Here is a 17557-nt window from a genome sequence, read left to right on the forward strand (position 1 = left end):
ACTCGGTGTGTACTTCAGGCTGACTGGAGAGCTGAACCTGTTGTCACTGGATGGCTTCCAGTCTCGCAAGGCACTTGTGTTACTGCTGTGCCACAGTGGCTGGGCCCATTTCTTTCTTTCAATTTGTCTGCATATTATTTATTTTTATGGATATTGGTTTTATTTTTTACTATCCAATCTTCCAGGCTTGTTGAGACAGAGATGATATAAAATGTCCTTTTTATTATTGCTGCATTAATAATGATAATAGAAAATAGAATGTTTCACTTGAGGGGGGGCAGTGTGAAAAGGGACAATGGAACCCTAACAACATATTTAGGCAATAGGGAAGGAGAATTTTAAATTCCCTTGTCTCCTGCAAAGGCCGATCTTTCTCTCAACCTCCCCAATTCTTAAGAAAGGCCCTGTACATATGCGTGGACAGAGTCTATTTACCTAGCTCTGAGTTCATTCACCTGGTATGGCCAAATGCCACACAGCAGATCACTCCAGGGCTCACTGTACCCGAGAATTAGGTAGTCATTATCCAGTATTGAATAGGTGATGTGCATAAATATTTTTTCTTTTTTTCAAGGTTTTTGCCATAGGGCGCATGTGCTTGCCAGACAGAGAGAGACAGAGAAAGATAGTGAGAGGGAAGTGAGAAATCACCCCCCAGGGAAATGGCCATACTTCAATCCCTTCTCCTCCATTCTCCCCCTAGGATTTTAGGCAAGCACATACATGTGCCTTGTATGATTTTCAAGCTGCCAGGTCTGGGCCTTGAACTGTGGTAGACCATGTGGGAGTCCAGCACTTAACCACCATGCCAACTGCTGGCCCTGTGCATATAGAATTTTTACATAAACTTTATAAATGAATTAAGGAATAGTGAAATGAGACAAGTGACCATTCACTAGTATTAGGAAGCGACTAGAGAATAAGTTTGGCTTGAAGTATCAATTACTATAATAGTTCTCAGAGCATTCTGTGATATAGTGACAGTACTATTGGTGATTGAAAGCATGATTTCATACAAGAAAACCACTTCTGAAGTTTTAAAACTATTTTTTTTTTACACACGGAAGTACACATGATACAAAATGCTTGTTTTACAAGTTGAAATCTTTACAGTTATGGGTACAATTACAGTAATGTAGGTAATATTAGTGCATTCACTTAGAGCATTTATTTTCATTGGGTTTAACACAAAGCCAGGGATAAATTATTTGCTTAAATCACTTTGAAGTCTTTAAATTTAAAAAAAAAAAAGAAAAATTACTTTTCCCTCCTGTATAATGTTGTCAGGATGACAAACGGTGCCAACCATTAAATAGTCTGGCATTCCTATAAACGAGAGCTTGTGTTCCAATAACTCTTATGTTGTAAATCCTCAAGTTTTGGCTAAATATGTCTATCAAATTGTCATTATCTCAGCTTTCAGGAAAATTACATCATCTTTGGTAACAGGATGCCAACAAACAAACTATAGACTACACCATTTTTTCCAAAGAATCCTGTATTTTAATGAAGAGCTGAATAAATAGACATTAATTATGAAATTCACATTAAGAGAGAAGAAAATCCAAACATTCTGATTGCTTTATCTCTTAAATTTGATAGTTACTACAAACATACTATTTATGTTAAGTAAAAATAAGCTGAATCACAGGAGTGTAGCCGAGAAGTGCTGGCAAATATATACAATAACATGGAGGAGCCATAAAATAAAAGTGTTTCTATATACATCATGTTTTCCTTTCTTTTTGTATGGATAAACACTGTTTTATAAAATGGGAAAACACACAGTAGAACACATGCAACAAGGACCAATACAATGTGCACAGCAGAATAATCAAATAAGACACAAAAACTAAAGATTTAAAAAAGAATTCGGTAGCAGAAAGAAAAAAAAAAAAAGGAAAGGATTGAAACCTGGAATGTTTGGCTTATTAAGGTTTCAGAATATAAATTTGCCTAACAAGCCTCTTGATAGTTTTCAAAAGTTCCCACTTGACCACCTATGGTTTAAGTGTAGAGCTAAAAATAAACCATCATATTATACAAAATTTGTATAGTAGCATACAAAAGGTAACAATTTACTTTTTGTATAAAATATAACCTTTTGATAGTATATTTATTTCACATATGTATAAATATAACCCAAAGAATATGTTTTAAGTATTTCTACTAAAATATTTTTTACAAAAAGTTTACAAAACAAGTCATGTATTTATATTTACAACCTAGCACAGAGAAGTTGCTGGGCCAGTGATGTTGGTGTTGTGTAAAAAAGAGAGTGCTTCTAGACATTTTCAAGATTGGGAGAGGGCTTTGCAGAACTTTTCAAAGGTGTCCTCTTTTGAACAGATATTTAAACCTCTGTTTATTAAGTGCCTTTAGTTAAATTACCTTTGATATTTGAATATACGAGTATATAACTTAGCAGAACACAAGATACTCTTTGCCCTTCTGTAATTAGGAAAATGATAGCAATATTCTGCAGCCATCCCAAATCAGCACCCATCTTCCCCACTTGACAGCTGATCTGGATGTGGGCACTGAAGTTAAATGACTCAGCAAAAACTCTTTCTTTGATATGACGCTCAGCCCTGAGAGAGAAAACCAGGAGATGAAGAGTCCAACATATGGCAATGATTCATCACATCAGGGACAGAAAAATGGACAGATGGCTACAAATGGACCCATTCAATTGAGTTGTTCACTCCCATCCAAATAATATGTCCCAAGAAGAATGGATTGTTCTCTCTCTCATTGTACTTTTCTCCAAATCCCATGAAGTAGGTTTGTACCCATTCAAACATGCCACGCCTGCTTCCTACCTCCAACTAAAACAGGATACCTTCTAATCTCAGTTTGGGCCTCTGAATGCCCTTTTCTTACAAAGCAATGTCTGGTCATCAGAATAAGCAGGGAGGATAAGGCTCAATTTCACTCAGCTTGGGAACAAACCAGCAAATATCAATCACAATAACCAATACCCTAGGTTATTTCTGGTCAAATAAATCTTAATAGCAAAGTACAATTTTTTTTTAAGGGCATTCTGAGGCAGACAGGTGTGTATCAGTATTTCTGTAAGATTAGGGCAAGTCTTGGTTGTAATTAAAATTTGGTACAGAATGTATGCAAAAATTAGTTGTAGAAACCCAAATCAAGTTGTACGGTTCTACGTTTGCTAGACACAGTATCCCACTGAAATATAAGAGATGTGGGGAAACTGCAAAAGTGAGGGGTCACTCTAAGGCTGAAATTCTATAATCCATGTGATGATTTCTAGGTTCTCTAATTTAGAATGTTGTTTGATTTCTCAGAACAAACCTATCCCGTTTCATTCTATCCTAAAACCTTCAGAGAAATTAACTGAAAAGACAGTGGACAGATTCCGCCACATATATCTTTTGGAGCAAATGAAAGAATTTTTTGCTGTTGCTTGGAACTAGGACCTCCTCATGACATGGGTCTTAAACAATCTACGAATTCTCTTACTTTTCTTTCAGAGAGAAAAGGGAGTGTGGGAAGCTGTTTTACACCATTAGTTATATATCAACATCACAGTTCTGTTTGGACAAATTGGATACTATGTCCCAGAGTGTAGACAGGGAAAAGTGATCCCAATGTTTTACTTTCAGGTTTGATATTTCAAACAAGAATCTGGACCAAAATGTTCATCACTGCAGTCACTTTCCGACCTCCCCTTTCTAGCCATGATATCACCATGTAGCCCAGCTGAACGTCCATAGTTTGGCCTTTACAGGGTCCTTGTGAAAATACTGCCTTTAGGTGCTAGGAGTTTACAACTTGTCTCCCCTTTCTCCTTCAGGAGTTGTTCCCCAAGATCTCATCTAGATTGATGTCTTTCATCCAGTCATCATTACCTGGCTCTGTCTTCAACAGAGAATCAATGAAGTCAGCATCACTGTTTAGGGCAGGGCCCATGTTGTCAGTCTGTTGATTGAGGAAGTCGAAAGCTAAGTCACTGCCATGGTCAGTTCCTTGAAAAGCCCTAGTGCTTTGGTTGGGTGAAGGAAAATTACTGGCTGTCAGGGATGGCGGCTGGCTTATGTTTGTCCTAGACTGATTCAACCCTGTTCCAGACTGGTTCAGATTAGGCAAAATCGGTGTGCTTAGCTGATTAGGTCTGAGACTCAGACCCCTGAGTGGACCCATAGTTTGTCCATTCAATGTTTGGTTCATCTGGTTCATAGGTCTCATCTGCACTGCTGGTGTTAGCTGGTTGGGAGGAGCCACTGTCCTCTGGGAAAACTGTTGGCTACCTACTGCCTGCTGCAATGACTGGTTTGGGGTATAGGCTGTGGGCGTGGCTGTAGAGAAGCGGACTGCTGTGGACTTCAGCACTTCCTGCTGTTTGGTAGTTGCTTCTTGAGAGGCCCAGTTTGGTGCTGTTGTATTGGTTGTAATCATCACATTCGATGTTCTCTGTGCTGGCATGCTTGCCATACTATGGATTAAATTCGGTCTCAATTGTGAATTGCCAACAGATCCAGCTCCAAAATTGGCCACGTTGCTGTTATTACTTGGCCCTAAGGTGGGTGGCCGTGGCATCAGAGGGTTGTTTTGATTTGCTATCAGTTGGTTTGGGTTTCTTTGTTGGGTCAGTTGATTTATTCCTGAAGTGACACTGTAGGTGCCAGGTTGATTACAAGGCAGATTTCCATACATCCCTAGGTTCTGAACTGTTGTGGACAATGATGGCATCCTTGTCCCATGGGAAGTAGACATGAGGCTGGAATTTGGAGTTAAAATGGTGTGTGTGGAAACTGGGTTTGCCAAAGCCTGGTTAGAGTTTAAACTCACTGTCGATGAGCCACCTAAGGAAGTGAAGAGAATTATATTAGTTCATGATGATAATTTTGCCTTTGCTATAGCACTTTACAGTAACTTATCAACTCTGAAATTGCTTTCAGGTGTAAGAACAATTTAAGAGAAATAAATACAAAGCATTTTATGTAAAAGGAATAAGATAGTTTTCAGGAAGAAGTATCACCATAGGTTGCTCCTTCGTCAAGAGTTTACATGTTACAGAAGGCAGACTAAAATAAAATGGTTTTATTTTAGAAATTTTTACTTATTTCTCTCCTAGAGTCAACAAGTGCATATGGCAGCCAATCTTTCACTTTAATTTAGCTTTATTCTCTTCCAAATGCTAAGACTACAGCTTTGATGAGTTGATAGTCATAAAACCCAGGCTACTTTTTGCCCCAGGGTCCAAACAAGAAAGTGGGAATAAATCCTATGCATGGCTCCTGGATTAATACTTCTAAGTTCTGGCCTTGAAATTCATATCCCATTCTTTATCTGCAACAAGTGGCTTCAAGAAGCTGTGACAAGTAGCTCCCAGTGTCCAAAGGATAAATCCCATCTCTAAATATCTGGAATTCAGTAAAATCCATGGTGTGGTGATTATTTCCATAAGGAAAGTCTTCTATTCTGGGAAGCATTGCTATCCAACACACCATGAGCCATTTCCCCTTGCTAAGATGCTCTGCTTACCTTGCTAAGGCCTAACTTTCACCAAGATTCAGGCCAAAGCCCAAGCCCAAGCTCCTCTATTGAGCTTTCCCTTATATTCCAGCCGCTTACCTTGCTAAGGCCTAACTTTCACTAAGATTCAGGCCAAAGCCCAAACTCCTCTATTGAGCTTTCCCTTATATTCCAGCCTCCTCTGTCCAGCAGCATCTGACCTCTGAATCGTTCATTTAGCACTTAGCTTTTACATTGGTCAATCCATGGAGCCTCAGCATACCTGCCAGTTAAACCGATACATGTGATAACTGATCTGACGAGGAACCAGTGCCTGAGAACTGGCCAATGAATAGGAAAGCTCCATACAACAGGGTGTGATTAACCAACACTAACCAACCTCTTCCAGTCTGGAAGAGGTTAAAGTCATAATGGGAAAACATCTTGAGAGACAAAATGGTAGTGCCAGAAATAGAAAATACGTTAGATGATAAATTCCAGTAGAAAAGGAATTTTTGTTTTGTTTTGTTCATTCATAGTCCCCCACTTCAGTGGGCAGCACAAAGTAAGTATTCATTTAATATTTTTGGGTGAATGGATGAGTGAAAAATTGAGGCAAAAACAAAACCTGGAAAAAGATAAACTCTTATGAAAGATTTTCCCTGAAGATTCAGGGGCATCCAGAGAATTGGTGATACTGAGAACGAGTTACACACACACAGGCATATCAGAATGTCGGTATATGAGAATGTCTGCAACATGGACCTTAAGCTATCTCCTTCTACTGAAGTATACCTGCTCTGGTATGCAGCCTGAAAGACTGAAGACCAAATGAATACGCCTCTGTGCTATTTATTTATTTATGTATTTATTAAGACTGCACCAAACCAAACCAAACCAAACCAAAACCAGGTTTTAAAAATCATTCCTGGGCCAGCTGGTGGCGTGATGGTTAAGGTGGCTAGAACCCACATGGCCAGCTTTGTGGTTGAAGTCCCAGATCCCAGTGCCTTGAAAGACATACTGGGTGCATGTGCATATGTGCCAGAATCCTGAGAAACTGGTAGAGCAGAAGGGATTGCAGCATGGCCATCCCACCCAAGGGGATTTCTTACTTTCTATCTCTCTCCAGTGAGCACATATCCCTATTGCAAAACTTAAAAAAAAAATCATAATCATAATCATTTCCTTTGGGTGCTTATATTTCAACAATATGCCCTGAGAAGGTTCATAAGGAGAACAGTATGTTTTAAATTTTAAAAACTTATTATTTTTAATTACTAAAGGATGCTTAACAGAGAGATAGGGGGTGGGGGAAACAGCACTCCCCAATGGGGTATAGTCATACCACAATTCTTTCTCCTCCATTTTTCCACATTGTCAGGATTTTGGACACACATGCACAGATACCCAGAGTATTTTTTTTTTTTTGAAGAGGTTTTTGCTATAGGGCACGTGTGCTCGCCGGACGTAGAGAGACAGAGAGATAGAAAGCGAGAAATCACCCCCCAGGGGGGATGGCCACGCCACAATCCCTTCTCCTCCATTCTCCTCTTGGGATCTTGGGCACGCACGCACACGCACCCAGCGTGAGTTTAAGCCACTGGGTCTGGGACTTGAACCACGGTCAACTACGTGGGAGTCCAGCGACATAGCCATTATGCTAACTGCTGGTCCCAATACCCAGAGTATTTTTGAAGCCACTGGGACTGGGATTCAAACCACAGTTAGCCATATGGGATACAGCTCCCTTAGCCACTGGGCTATGAAGCTGGCCCAAGGAGAACAGTATTTTTAAACAGTCAGAATAGAGAGAATCATCACAAAGATCACAGAGTAATAATCATGATTAACATTTAGAAGCTCCTACTATGTGGTAGAAATTGTTCCGGGTGCTTTTCATTCTTCATTTCTAATATTAACATCTGGGAAAGGTAATTATTACTATCTGAGCTTAATATAAAAATTCTTTAGAAGTTTGTGTTGTGTTTTGCTGCTTATTTCATTCTCAGGAGACATAGAAAGTGCCACACTCTAGGGCAGTGATTCTTACCCACTGGAGGGTAAGAAAAAAAATGCCCCTGTATACTACAGAAAAGATTGTTAGGTACCTCCCCATGTCTAACCTTTCTGACTTCCTTATAATCACAGCCTTAATTTTGTAGCAATGTTACACAAAAACCAAAAACTGAAAAATCACATTTCCCAAACTCCCTTGCTAATGTGGGCGGGCTATAGGAATAATCTCTGGCTAACTGTAGAATGTATTAGGTGGGAGTCTGAGCAGACTACTTCACAAGGGAACCTGACTCATCCGGGAGACTGCTTTACCTTTTGCATTTTTTCCTTTTCCTGCCTGAAATACAGATATAAAGGCTGGTATGTGGTGGCCTCAGGCAGCCCTTAGGCTAGGAGACACATGTTCAGGAAGCTGGAGCAGAAAGACAAAAGAAGCCTGGATTTCTGATAACATCATGGCGCCATTAAAGCAGCCCTAGACTACCTCTGGGATTCTTTATACCATGGGGAAAAATCCCTAAACATCTACCTAGAATTTTGTGTAATAATTCAAAGGGGCTTCCAGCCTCCCCCAAAGCCACTCTTAGGTCATAAGTATAAGAAGCTCATGGTCGAGGAATTAGTGAAAGATTATAAGAAAGATCAAATATGTGATCGGGAAAACAGGAAATACTGAAAATTGAACAGGGGCCAGCCAGTGATGTGGTTAAAGTGGCCGGATCTCACATGACCAGCTGCACAGTTCGAGTCCCAGACCCTACTGCTTGAAAGACACAGTGGGATACACCAGGTGGGGCTAGCAGGTGATATGGTGGTCAGGGTGCTGGACGCCCATGTGGCCAAATGCAGTTCAAATCCCAGACCTGGCAACTTGTTTTCTCACTTTCTCTATCTATCTATCTATCTATCTATCTATCTATCTATCTATCTATTCATTTATTTATTTATTTTTGCCGGGGCTGAGTGGGTTTTATTGGGCGGCGGGTCAGTCCTTCTTGGCGGCCGCTTTGCGCATGGCGGCCAGCAGTTGCTAAGCTTCTCGCGCTTCCTCTTGGCGCGGATGTGCATGCCCACTCGCTTCTTGATGAACTTGAGTGCGCGCTTGTCCTTGGACACCTTGAGCAGCTCCATGGCGCGCCGCTCGTAGAGGGCGAAGCCACACACCTCTTGGATCATGTCGCGCACGAGCTTGGTGAGGCGCCCGCGGCGGCGGCTGTGCCTCGGCTTGCTCACGTTCTTGGTCACTTTGTGGCCCTTGTTGAGACCCACGGCCATGGGGTACTGCAGAGCCATGGCTGTGGTTCTCTAGTGACTACTGGGGCGGAAGCTCTCTCCCTTTTTCTGATGACTATAGCAAGTTAAGATGATGATGACAATAATAATAATAATAAGAAGAAGAAGTAAATAAAATAAAATAAATAATTCCTTTAAAAACTGTGAAAAAAAATAAAAGGAAGGCATGCTAGGCATGTGTGTGGACATGCCCAAAATCCCAATAGGAGGGAGTGATGGAGGAGAAGGAATTGCGGTGTGACTATCTCCCATGGTGGGGGGTGCTTTCTCATTCCCACCCCCTTTTTCTCTGATGAGTGCATGTGATCTCTGACAACATTTTTTAAAAAAACGTGAAAACGAAAATTTCTTCTTTTCACAGTTATGAATTTTCATTTCTAAGAACACTTACCAGCCCCTCTCTCCCCTCCCTTGAGCTCTCCCCCCACAAAAAAACAACATTTACCAGAATACTGAGTACTTGGTTGTATGCTGCCCACACTTCTTCTTTGGTCTTTATAATCTGGAGGTGGCCTTGTCAAATGTCGGTTTATCTGATCTTGTGGAATAATCTTCTCCTAGAAAACACAAACAAAAGCATATTACACTACATTGCCACTTTATTACTTGTAAAAATGTATGTGTTATTAGTTGAAAAAAGTAAACATAAAATAAGACAATTTTGTAGTTGTGGTTGTCAATCAGAATCTTATTTAGTAGATTTTAAAAATCAAATCTTATTTGTCTCTTAACTCAGAGACAAATCTCAATTTCAAGAACCTTTCTTCATGGAAGTGTAATTTCTACTTCTGCATGGTGTTCTACATGTGTTTTGGGTCTTGTGAATACTCTCCTTTCCTTTATTTTGCAATTAGATTTTCTTTTTAATAATTATTTTTATTTAACTTTATTTATTTATTTACTTATTTTAATTCAATGGGAGGGAGAGCAAGCAGCAAGCTGCCAGGTTTGTGACTTGAATGGCGTTGACATGTTGGAGTCCAGTGCTCTTAACTACCATACCACCTGCCAACCCCTACAATTAGATTTTAATGAGAGCTCAACTTCTGTGATTTTTGAGATGGTTTTTGGTAGTTGGAAAAGTCATGGCATATTTTTCTGTTTTTCTATGCAAAAATGCGTCATATCTTTCCTGACAACCCATTACTTCTAGTTTTACATTGTAGCAACTGAATGCTTTGGTACCTAAATATAACTTTAGTTCTACAGTATGTGAGATGCCCAGGCAGAGAGTTGCTAGATAAAATATAAAACACTGGGCATTCTGTATTTTATTTGATAAATCTGGCAACACTAGCTAGGAGGAGATAACAGGAGGTAACCTACCAGGTACAAACATAGACATTTTCTGCGCACGACTTTTACTTCCTCATAAACAATCCTCAAAGGTAGCAATAATTATTCCCATTTATAAGATGAGAAAATGGAAGCTTGGTTAGGTTAAGTAACTCGCCCAAGGTTATAGAGTGGTAGAACAGAGACTAAATCCTGGGTCAAGGACTTAAGGCTCTTTCCCACCACACAATCCAAGGGGCTCTTGCTATGTTTCTTAGTGACTCGTTCTAAAGGCACAGAAATTTCCCACGATGTCTTCATTCTTTTCCTTCTTTATGAGGGAGAGATGAGGATGATGGTGGTGGTAGTGGTGGTGATGACAAAAAGAGAAACAGAGAGAAAAGAAGACAGACACAGAGGCAGAATAGTATTTGGGGGCAGGGTCTTGCTATGTACCAATTCTTCTTTTCTAGCCTCCCATTACAGGCACATGCAACTGTGCCTGACATGTTTAGGTTGGACTGGGACCTGAACCTGGGCCTCCCATATGGCTTATAGCTTCCCAAGATTGGTGCTGTCTATGTGAACCTTCAGTTCTTCCTTCCATAATCAGTCACCTTTAGATCTTTAGAATGGGTGACTTTGTGATCTAAGAGACAGGAATAGTCTATTAATATGGGCAATGTCTTTAGCCAAGTATCACCAGGAACACACTTGTTGGGTTATTACAGATTGTAGCAAGGGATGACTAACATCCTGGGGGATCAAGGGTATCTCAGTAGGAACACATTAGAAAGAACCTATTATGGGATTTGGACTTTGGGTTACTTGGGAATGGCTAAGGAAGTGGAGATTTGTTTTTGATTGGAAGTTATCCAGGTGAGATCTACTATTCAAAGGATTCAATTATTGAGGACAGAAATGACTTTCATTCAGGGGCTGGATGGTGGCACAGCCAAACACAATGCTCTTCAAGGCTGACCCAGTGGGAATGTTCTAGGTTTGCATCTGGAGTTCTGAGTACTGGGTGTGGGTGTACCAATGCCCCAGGACTACTGGAGCTAGGGGTGAATTGCAGCACTGGGACCCTGTTGGGGGTATTGTCTGTCTCTGCTTCTTTTGTTCATAAAAGAAATAAAGGAAGGGGGCCCTGCTAAGCTGGCGGCGGCAGGAGGCGGGCGGGCGCCAAGGCTGCGTCCGACCGCGGGGAGTCGCGGGGCCCTCCCGGCCTTGGGCGGAGGCGGGCCGGACGCCAAGGCTGCGTCCGGTCACGGGACCTCCCGGGCCCTTCCGGGCTCGGCGAGTCCCCCTTGGGGCCCTGCTGCCGCCGACCGCGGCCCCCCCCGTCGCCGCGTGGTCTCTGGGACAGCCAGCTGAAGAGAAGGATAAAGAACTTGCAACTATAAGCAACAGAAAGAACCTTTAACTGCCTTAAACCAACTGAGAAATACACCGTAGAGAAGGATTTTATCTACCTATGGACAGTGAGAAGGTGATGGATACCAGCCCTGCATTACCTCAGGCAAGAACAGGGACTACCCTGCCATTCTTAGGGAAGCCAGACACCCGAGGATAAGTCACGCTGCAGACCTCCACAACACCGTTCCTGCTAACCACAAGATGGCTGCTGTGCCGCATCAACTGATGGTCAACTCTGCTTGCCAGAACTGCCTTCCGGAGACTGTATTCCATGGAGACTCACCTACAGTTGCGGAACTGCACGAGACCCACACTTGATCCAACCTTGAATGGAATCTATTTTCCCTATTGTTAAAAACTTTGGACTCCTGGCCCCTCTCCCTCTACTCGCAGGTATCGCATTTTCAATGACCCCTCTGGAGGATAGCTGTCCATAGAAGAGATAGAGTAATTGGGAGAGGGGGAAAGGGCTGAGGGTCAAACATAGGATAAAAAACATATTTATATGTATGAAAGTAGAAATGGAACAGTATTGGTGACGACATGCTTGATTAAGACACTATGTAGTTTATCCTAGATGGGAAACTACACTTGGTGTGTTGTGATGATACTCAGGGAATGAGTGTTAGGCAATATAATTTAATATAAAAAAATAATAATAATAAGCAGGAGGGAAAAAAATGCACATTTGATGACTGAAGAGAGTTGTATGGACACAACTGGGGTCTACTTTATAGTATGTTCATTCTACTCCCTGGGGTTTATGCCTAGGATCAGATTTGGATACATGTGTAAGGATATGTCAGCTGTGCTAGCTAGGGGATATATTTGGAAAAATTGAGTTCATTGGTAGAACAATTGAATGGGGGGGTGGCGGAAGGCATTGAGGGCAATCATGAATGTCAGGGACAATGGAGGAGGAAGATGGGACATGGCAGAGGGTGGGGATGGGGAACCTAGGATGGCAAAACAAAAGGCAAGGTATGCAGGACACAAAAATTGGGAAATCATTTGCTGAGAACATATATGTTGATGTGCTTGATTGAGCCAATGCACAGTGTATTTTGGATGGAAAATTCATATGTGTGTTGGGATGAGAAAAAAAAATTTATAATAAAAAACAAAGTATAAAAAAAAAAGGAGAGAGAAGAGGATAAAGACAGCAGTGAACAATAGAGAGGCAGGATGTTAATGAGAGGATAAAGACAGCAGTGAACAATCGAGAGGCAGGATGTTAATGAGAAATAGATATGGTTTATTACCTGTTGATGATGACATGTATAGTATTCTCAACTGAACCGGTCTGGAAAGTATTTCATGATGGGTGAAGTCTTTTTAATAAGCAAAATGAGAAATAGTGATTGACTGTTTAAAAAAATTATAATAATAATTATTGGGAAAAGCATGGAAAAGATATTGAATGATAAAGCGGGGAGATTGATATCTCTGTATTGACTGACATGCATGGCATTCCCTTTTGAAAAAGCAATGGAAGTCAATGTAAAGTTATATGTAATCTAGTGTAATAGAAAGAAGATTATGATGATAATAAAATAAAAAAAAAAAGAAATAAAGGAATAAAGTTTAATAAAAAAAAGAAATAGCTCTCATTCTTTTAGCAAGAGGGGAATATTTGGTACTTGGGGGATTGCACAGTGATCTTGTTTGTTTTTTGGACACAATTCTGAAGTAGTCTTATTTTTTTCTTTTTTGGAGAGGTTTTCGCTACAGGTTGCGTGCGCTCGCCAGACAGACAGAGAGAGACATAGAGACAGAAAGCGAGAAATCACCCCCCAGGGGGGATGGTCATGCCACAATCCCTTCTCCTCCATTCTCCTCTCGGGATCTTGGGCACACACGCACACGTGCCCGGCATGAGTTTTAAGCCACCAGGTCCGGGACGCGAACTGCGGTTGACTACGTGGGAGTCCAGCAACATAGCCATTACACTAACTGCTGGTTCCCTGAAGTAGTCTTATTTTGTCTGATTTTTTTTCATGGTCTCAGAGTAACCCTGTCTGAGGTTGACAGTCTATAAGATTGTTTCCATCCAACACAAAACCAAATGACTCATGAGTGTCATAGTTATTCTGCATATTGAGGACTACTTTTGTTTCTCTGTGTGGATCAGGTAACATTTGGAGCTGCTTTACTATAACTGGGTATGCACCCCAAAGCAACCTCCATTTTCAAAAATTAAAAATAACAGTTCAAGTAGAGACCACTATAATTACAGAAATGTCAATAAATAGTAAAAACACTTGGTCATATTAATAGATATATGGGTAAGTTAACTGGAGGCCCAATGTGCACTGGCTTAGAACTCACTTAAACTATGTGTTTCTCAGTTTCCCATACAATTCCAAATCTTTGGAGTAGAGTACGTCTACTATCAAGGGGGGGAAAAGGCCTTAAAACAACAACAAACCAAATTCAAATTCTTGTTTCTAAGAAAAAACTTGAAAGGCTAAGTTTTTTGGACATCAAGTTATTCATATAAAACACAATTTTGATGAGCTAAGTGTAAATGAATCAGAAACATATGGATTACATTTCTTTTAAACACAGGTTTACAAATTATGGGAAAAAGTGGTTGGTGAAACTCTTTTTGGTTTTACCCAAACCCTGAATGTTTAAGAAACAGCTTGGGGATATTCCATGAACCCAAATGTGGCAATACTCAACCACCCCTGTTATAATAAACTATTGTATAAACTGACAGTTTTTATTTTTATGCCAAGAATGGGACTTTCTGAAATCTCTTTTCCAAAAGCATCTGTCATTCTTTCTTATATAATTAGGTGTTTCTGCTGTTTATATTAAAGATAGAATGTACGTGTACACATGTGTGTGCATGTATGCGTGTATTTTTTTAGGTCCTTAATTCCCCATCACAGACTAGATTTCAAAACTGAGTATATTTCTATGTATCTTCAATCTAATTATTGACATTTTTATGCCTCTAAAGGTTAAATTGTTGTTGTCCAAAGCATTAACATATATACCTCTGGAAACCTGAGTACGTCAAACCCCTTGTTCACAAATGAGTTTAATGACCTTGCCTATGAACATCATATAGAACCGACACGTTGTCACCTTGTGGTGAAGAGTAGTAAAGACTGGACACCAGTAGGTGAATGGAGATAGCTACATTTTGCAAGAGCATGACATTCCCATTCTATACAAGCGTGAACTCACAGGCTCTCCTAAAATTACTTTTGTGCGACATGAAATTTAACTTTTAAACTAATGGCTCATGGTAACCTCTGAAACCTGAAAACCTAATGTACAAACCATCTGCTATAGCTTCTACCTGTTCTGCTGCATTTTCCCCATCTGCAAAAATGTAAAATGTGGATAATTATGGGACCTCCCCCATACTCCTATTGTATGGATTAATCCTTGAGTTCTGTAAAAACTCAGCATGTACCTGGCATGCAGTAGGTGGACAGTACATGTTAGTAATGATGATGCCCATTGTAATAAGTACCACTCGTCTCTCTTCTATGTGCTTATTTGGTGGGAGAATAGTAGAGAGTGAGGATAACAAACTTCCCTGAGAAAATGTCTCAATTTAGGCGCCTATCTGGCTTTGCCAACTGACTGCAAAGGACTACAAAGCATATGCTAATTAAAGTGGTATCAAAGACTGTTTCTTCCTGGATATGCTAAAAAGCACAGGCACCCTCAATAGTGTCCAAACAAAGGGAAATGTGAATGGCTTATAAAAATCACAAGAAACAGAAGTCTCATTCTCATTCATCTCTCACAGCTTATACCACTGCCTTTTGCACCTGTCCCAGTGGTGACTCAACTGGGCTCAGTGAGAGTGAGGCCGGTGTCAGGCCATACCCCTCCTGGGATGTGTGTGCTACCACTTTCTGCCTTTTCGTAAGAGCTGTAAATCCAGAAATTCAAACCCTGCGTGTTATAATTCGTCAAATTGGTAGTATGGAGGGGAGTAAGAAAATGTACCCAGTCTGTCAATCTTAGAGTGTATGTGTTCTGCTGCTGCCCTTGTTTCTAAGTTATTTCGTTTATACAGAATACAAAAGTGGGAGGGGCAAGAAACCAGTAGGAGGACCAGAATTTTCAAACTATGATTTGTAGAATGAACCAGTTGTGTCACTTTGTGATCCAGCCCGTGCTCCCCTTCACCTCACACCTTTTGGTAGTTCTCAAGGGCATCTGTTAACTTATTTCTCCCTATTCCTTATTCAAAGTCAAATAACGTTTATTTCTCACTACTGCTACTCACATGTTCTGAACTATTGGGTCACTGGAAAAGTCATGATGCATTTTTCTATGTTTTTCTCTGCAAAAATGTGTCATGACTTTTTGATGACCTAATATCAAATTATTACATTTATCATTCCTTAGAAAACATACGTAATTGCCTTATTATTTATACTTTTCGTTATGTATTAACTATTCCATAAGACAATCTCAAACTTACCATGAAATACGCAGCCAGGCCTTTTCATGTCTTCACCTAGAGGGGTGAATTCTACCCACTCTTTCTAAGAGAATCCTACAGTCCTTCAGAACCAAATTTTATCTTTTCTAGGACACGATTCTCAGTCTCTCCAGGCTAGATTTCTTCTTCTCCATTATATTTTCTCTTACTATGTTTATACCTTTACTATAATGCAAATCTGAATCTAGTATGTCCTGTTCTACATCTTTTAAATCTTCTACATTGTTTTCCAGATAATGTGAATTCTGGTTTAGGAAGCTTTAGCCTCTGACTTCTCACCTCTGGCCTTCTCATTACTTCCCTATCACTGTATTCATTCTATGCCTTGGCAAATATACTACATAGTATCATTTATTGCCTCTAGGTCTTTGAATATGACTGGGACAACCCCCTGTTCTCTCATCTCTCATCTCACCTTCAGATTTTGGGTAGATAAAACCTTTTTTCTGATATTATTTTTAGTAGTTCTCATAGCATAGCATTTAATCACATGCATTATAATTGCCTATTTATTTGATATCCTGGTGGATTTGAGTTTCTTTTGGGCAAGGAGAAGGTCTGTCTTATTTGTGGCTATACTCTCACTGTAAATTAATATTTACTGGACAATTTTATGTTACTTATCATACCTTACATTTTTGACTCTTACTGTAAAGCTCCTTGAGTAGAAAATTATTTAATATTATTTTTCCCTAATTTTGGGTCATTGGGAAAGTCATGATGCCTTTGTGCATAGAGAAACAAGTCATGACTTTTCTGACGACACAAGAGTTTGAAGATAGAGAATGGAACTGCGGACTGTGGTCTTAGAAGGCAGGAAGGGTTTGGGTCAGCTGTTGTGCACAGGAGTATGCCTGTGGATCCAGAAGAGAGCTGAGAGATAAATATCAGTGCAGGGTTATGTTTAGATAGTGCATGGGAAACACAACTTGGCCTTTCTTAAAAGGCTACATGGTCCAGCCAGGCAGCATGGTGGTTAAGGCAGCTGGATACTATGTGGATGACTATGCTGTTCAAGTCTGGGATCTGGCAGCTTAGAACATATACCAGGAAATGTGTGCATGTGTGCTCCAAATTGAGAGGGGAGAATGGAGGAGAAAGTATTGCAGTTGGTTATTCCTTCCACCCCTGGGGCGGGGATGGAGACATTTCTCACTTTCCTCTCTCTGTGATGAGCACACTTGCCATGTAGCAAAATCTTAAAAAAGAAAAAGGAAAAAAAAAAACTATGTAAATATGGTGAAAATGGGAAATATATTTAAAATTTCCTTTAAAAACATCCCCCACTCTGAGATGCTTTTGTTTGGAAGCCAAATCTTAGTTTTGAAACTCTATATTGGCTTTTAAAATCCACTTATCTCTAGATCAGTTTAATTTGAGTCAGTTAAAGATCTATTCACTATTTCTACCCCTTGGGGTTGGGGAACAACACTGGCTTCTTTTGCCTGATTCAAATGGCCATGTTGGTTGGTCTAGACATTCCTAGGTTGGGCAGGGCTGGTTAGCTGGGGTGCTGTGCATTCCAAGTGTCCAACAGCTGGTAAATCATGTTTTTTTTTTTTTTTTTTTAAATTTCTCTTTTGTAGCACTTAA

At 40.3% G+C, this 17557-nt stretch overlaps 2 protein-coding genes across 2 annotated transcripts in view; both read right to left on the bottom strand.

Moving 5' to 3' along the window:
* Positions 1 to 1063: 1063 nt before the first annotated feature.
* Positions 1064 to 17557, bottom strand: part of MAML2 (mastermind like transcriptional coactivator 2) — a 403472-nt gene continuing 386978 nt past the window's right edge. The window contains exons 7-8 of the mRNA XM_006162588.3: positions 9239 to 9350; positions 1064 to 4829 (exon numbers count right to left, since the gene is read on the bottom strand). Coding sequence (XP_006162650.1) covers positions 3817 to 4829; positions 9239 to 9350 — 1125 coding nt within the window. The 3' untranslated portion in view covers positions 1064 to 3816. The remainder of the gene's footprint in view (positions 4830 to 9238; positions 9351 to 17557) is intronic.
* Positions 8486 to 8795, bottom strand: LOC102499132 (60S ribosomal protein L36-like). Its single transcript, XM_027766012.1, is given in 2 exon segments — positions 8486 to 8526; positions 8529 to 8795. Coding segments are annotated over 2 exon segments (306 nt in total). The 5' UTR covers positions 8794 to 8795.

Source organism: Tupaia chinensis, unplaced genomic scaffold (genome assembly GCF_000334495.1).
Source record: "Tupaia chinensis unplaced genomic scaffold, TupChi_1.0 Scaffold140218_1, whole genome shotgun sequence".
NCBI classification, from domain to species: Eukaryota; Metazoa; Chordata; class Mammalia; order Scandentia; family Tupaiidae; genus Tupaia; species Tupaia belangeri.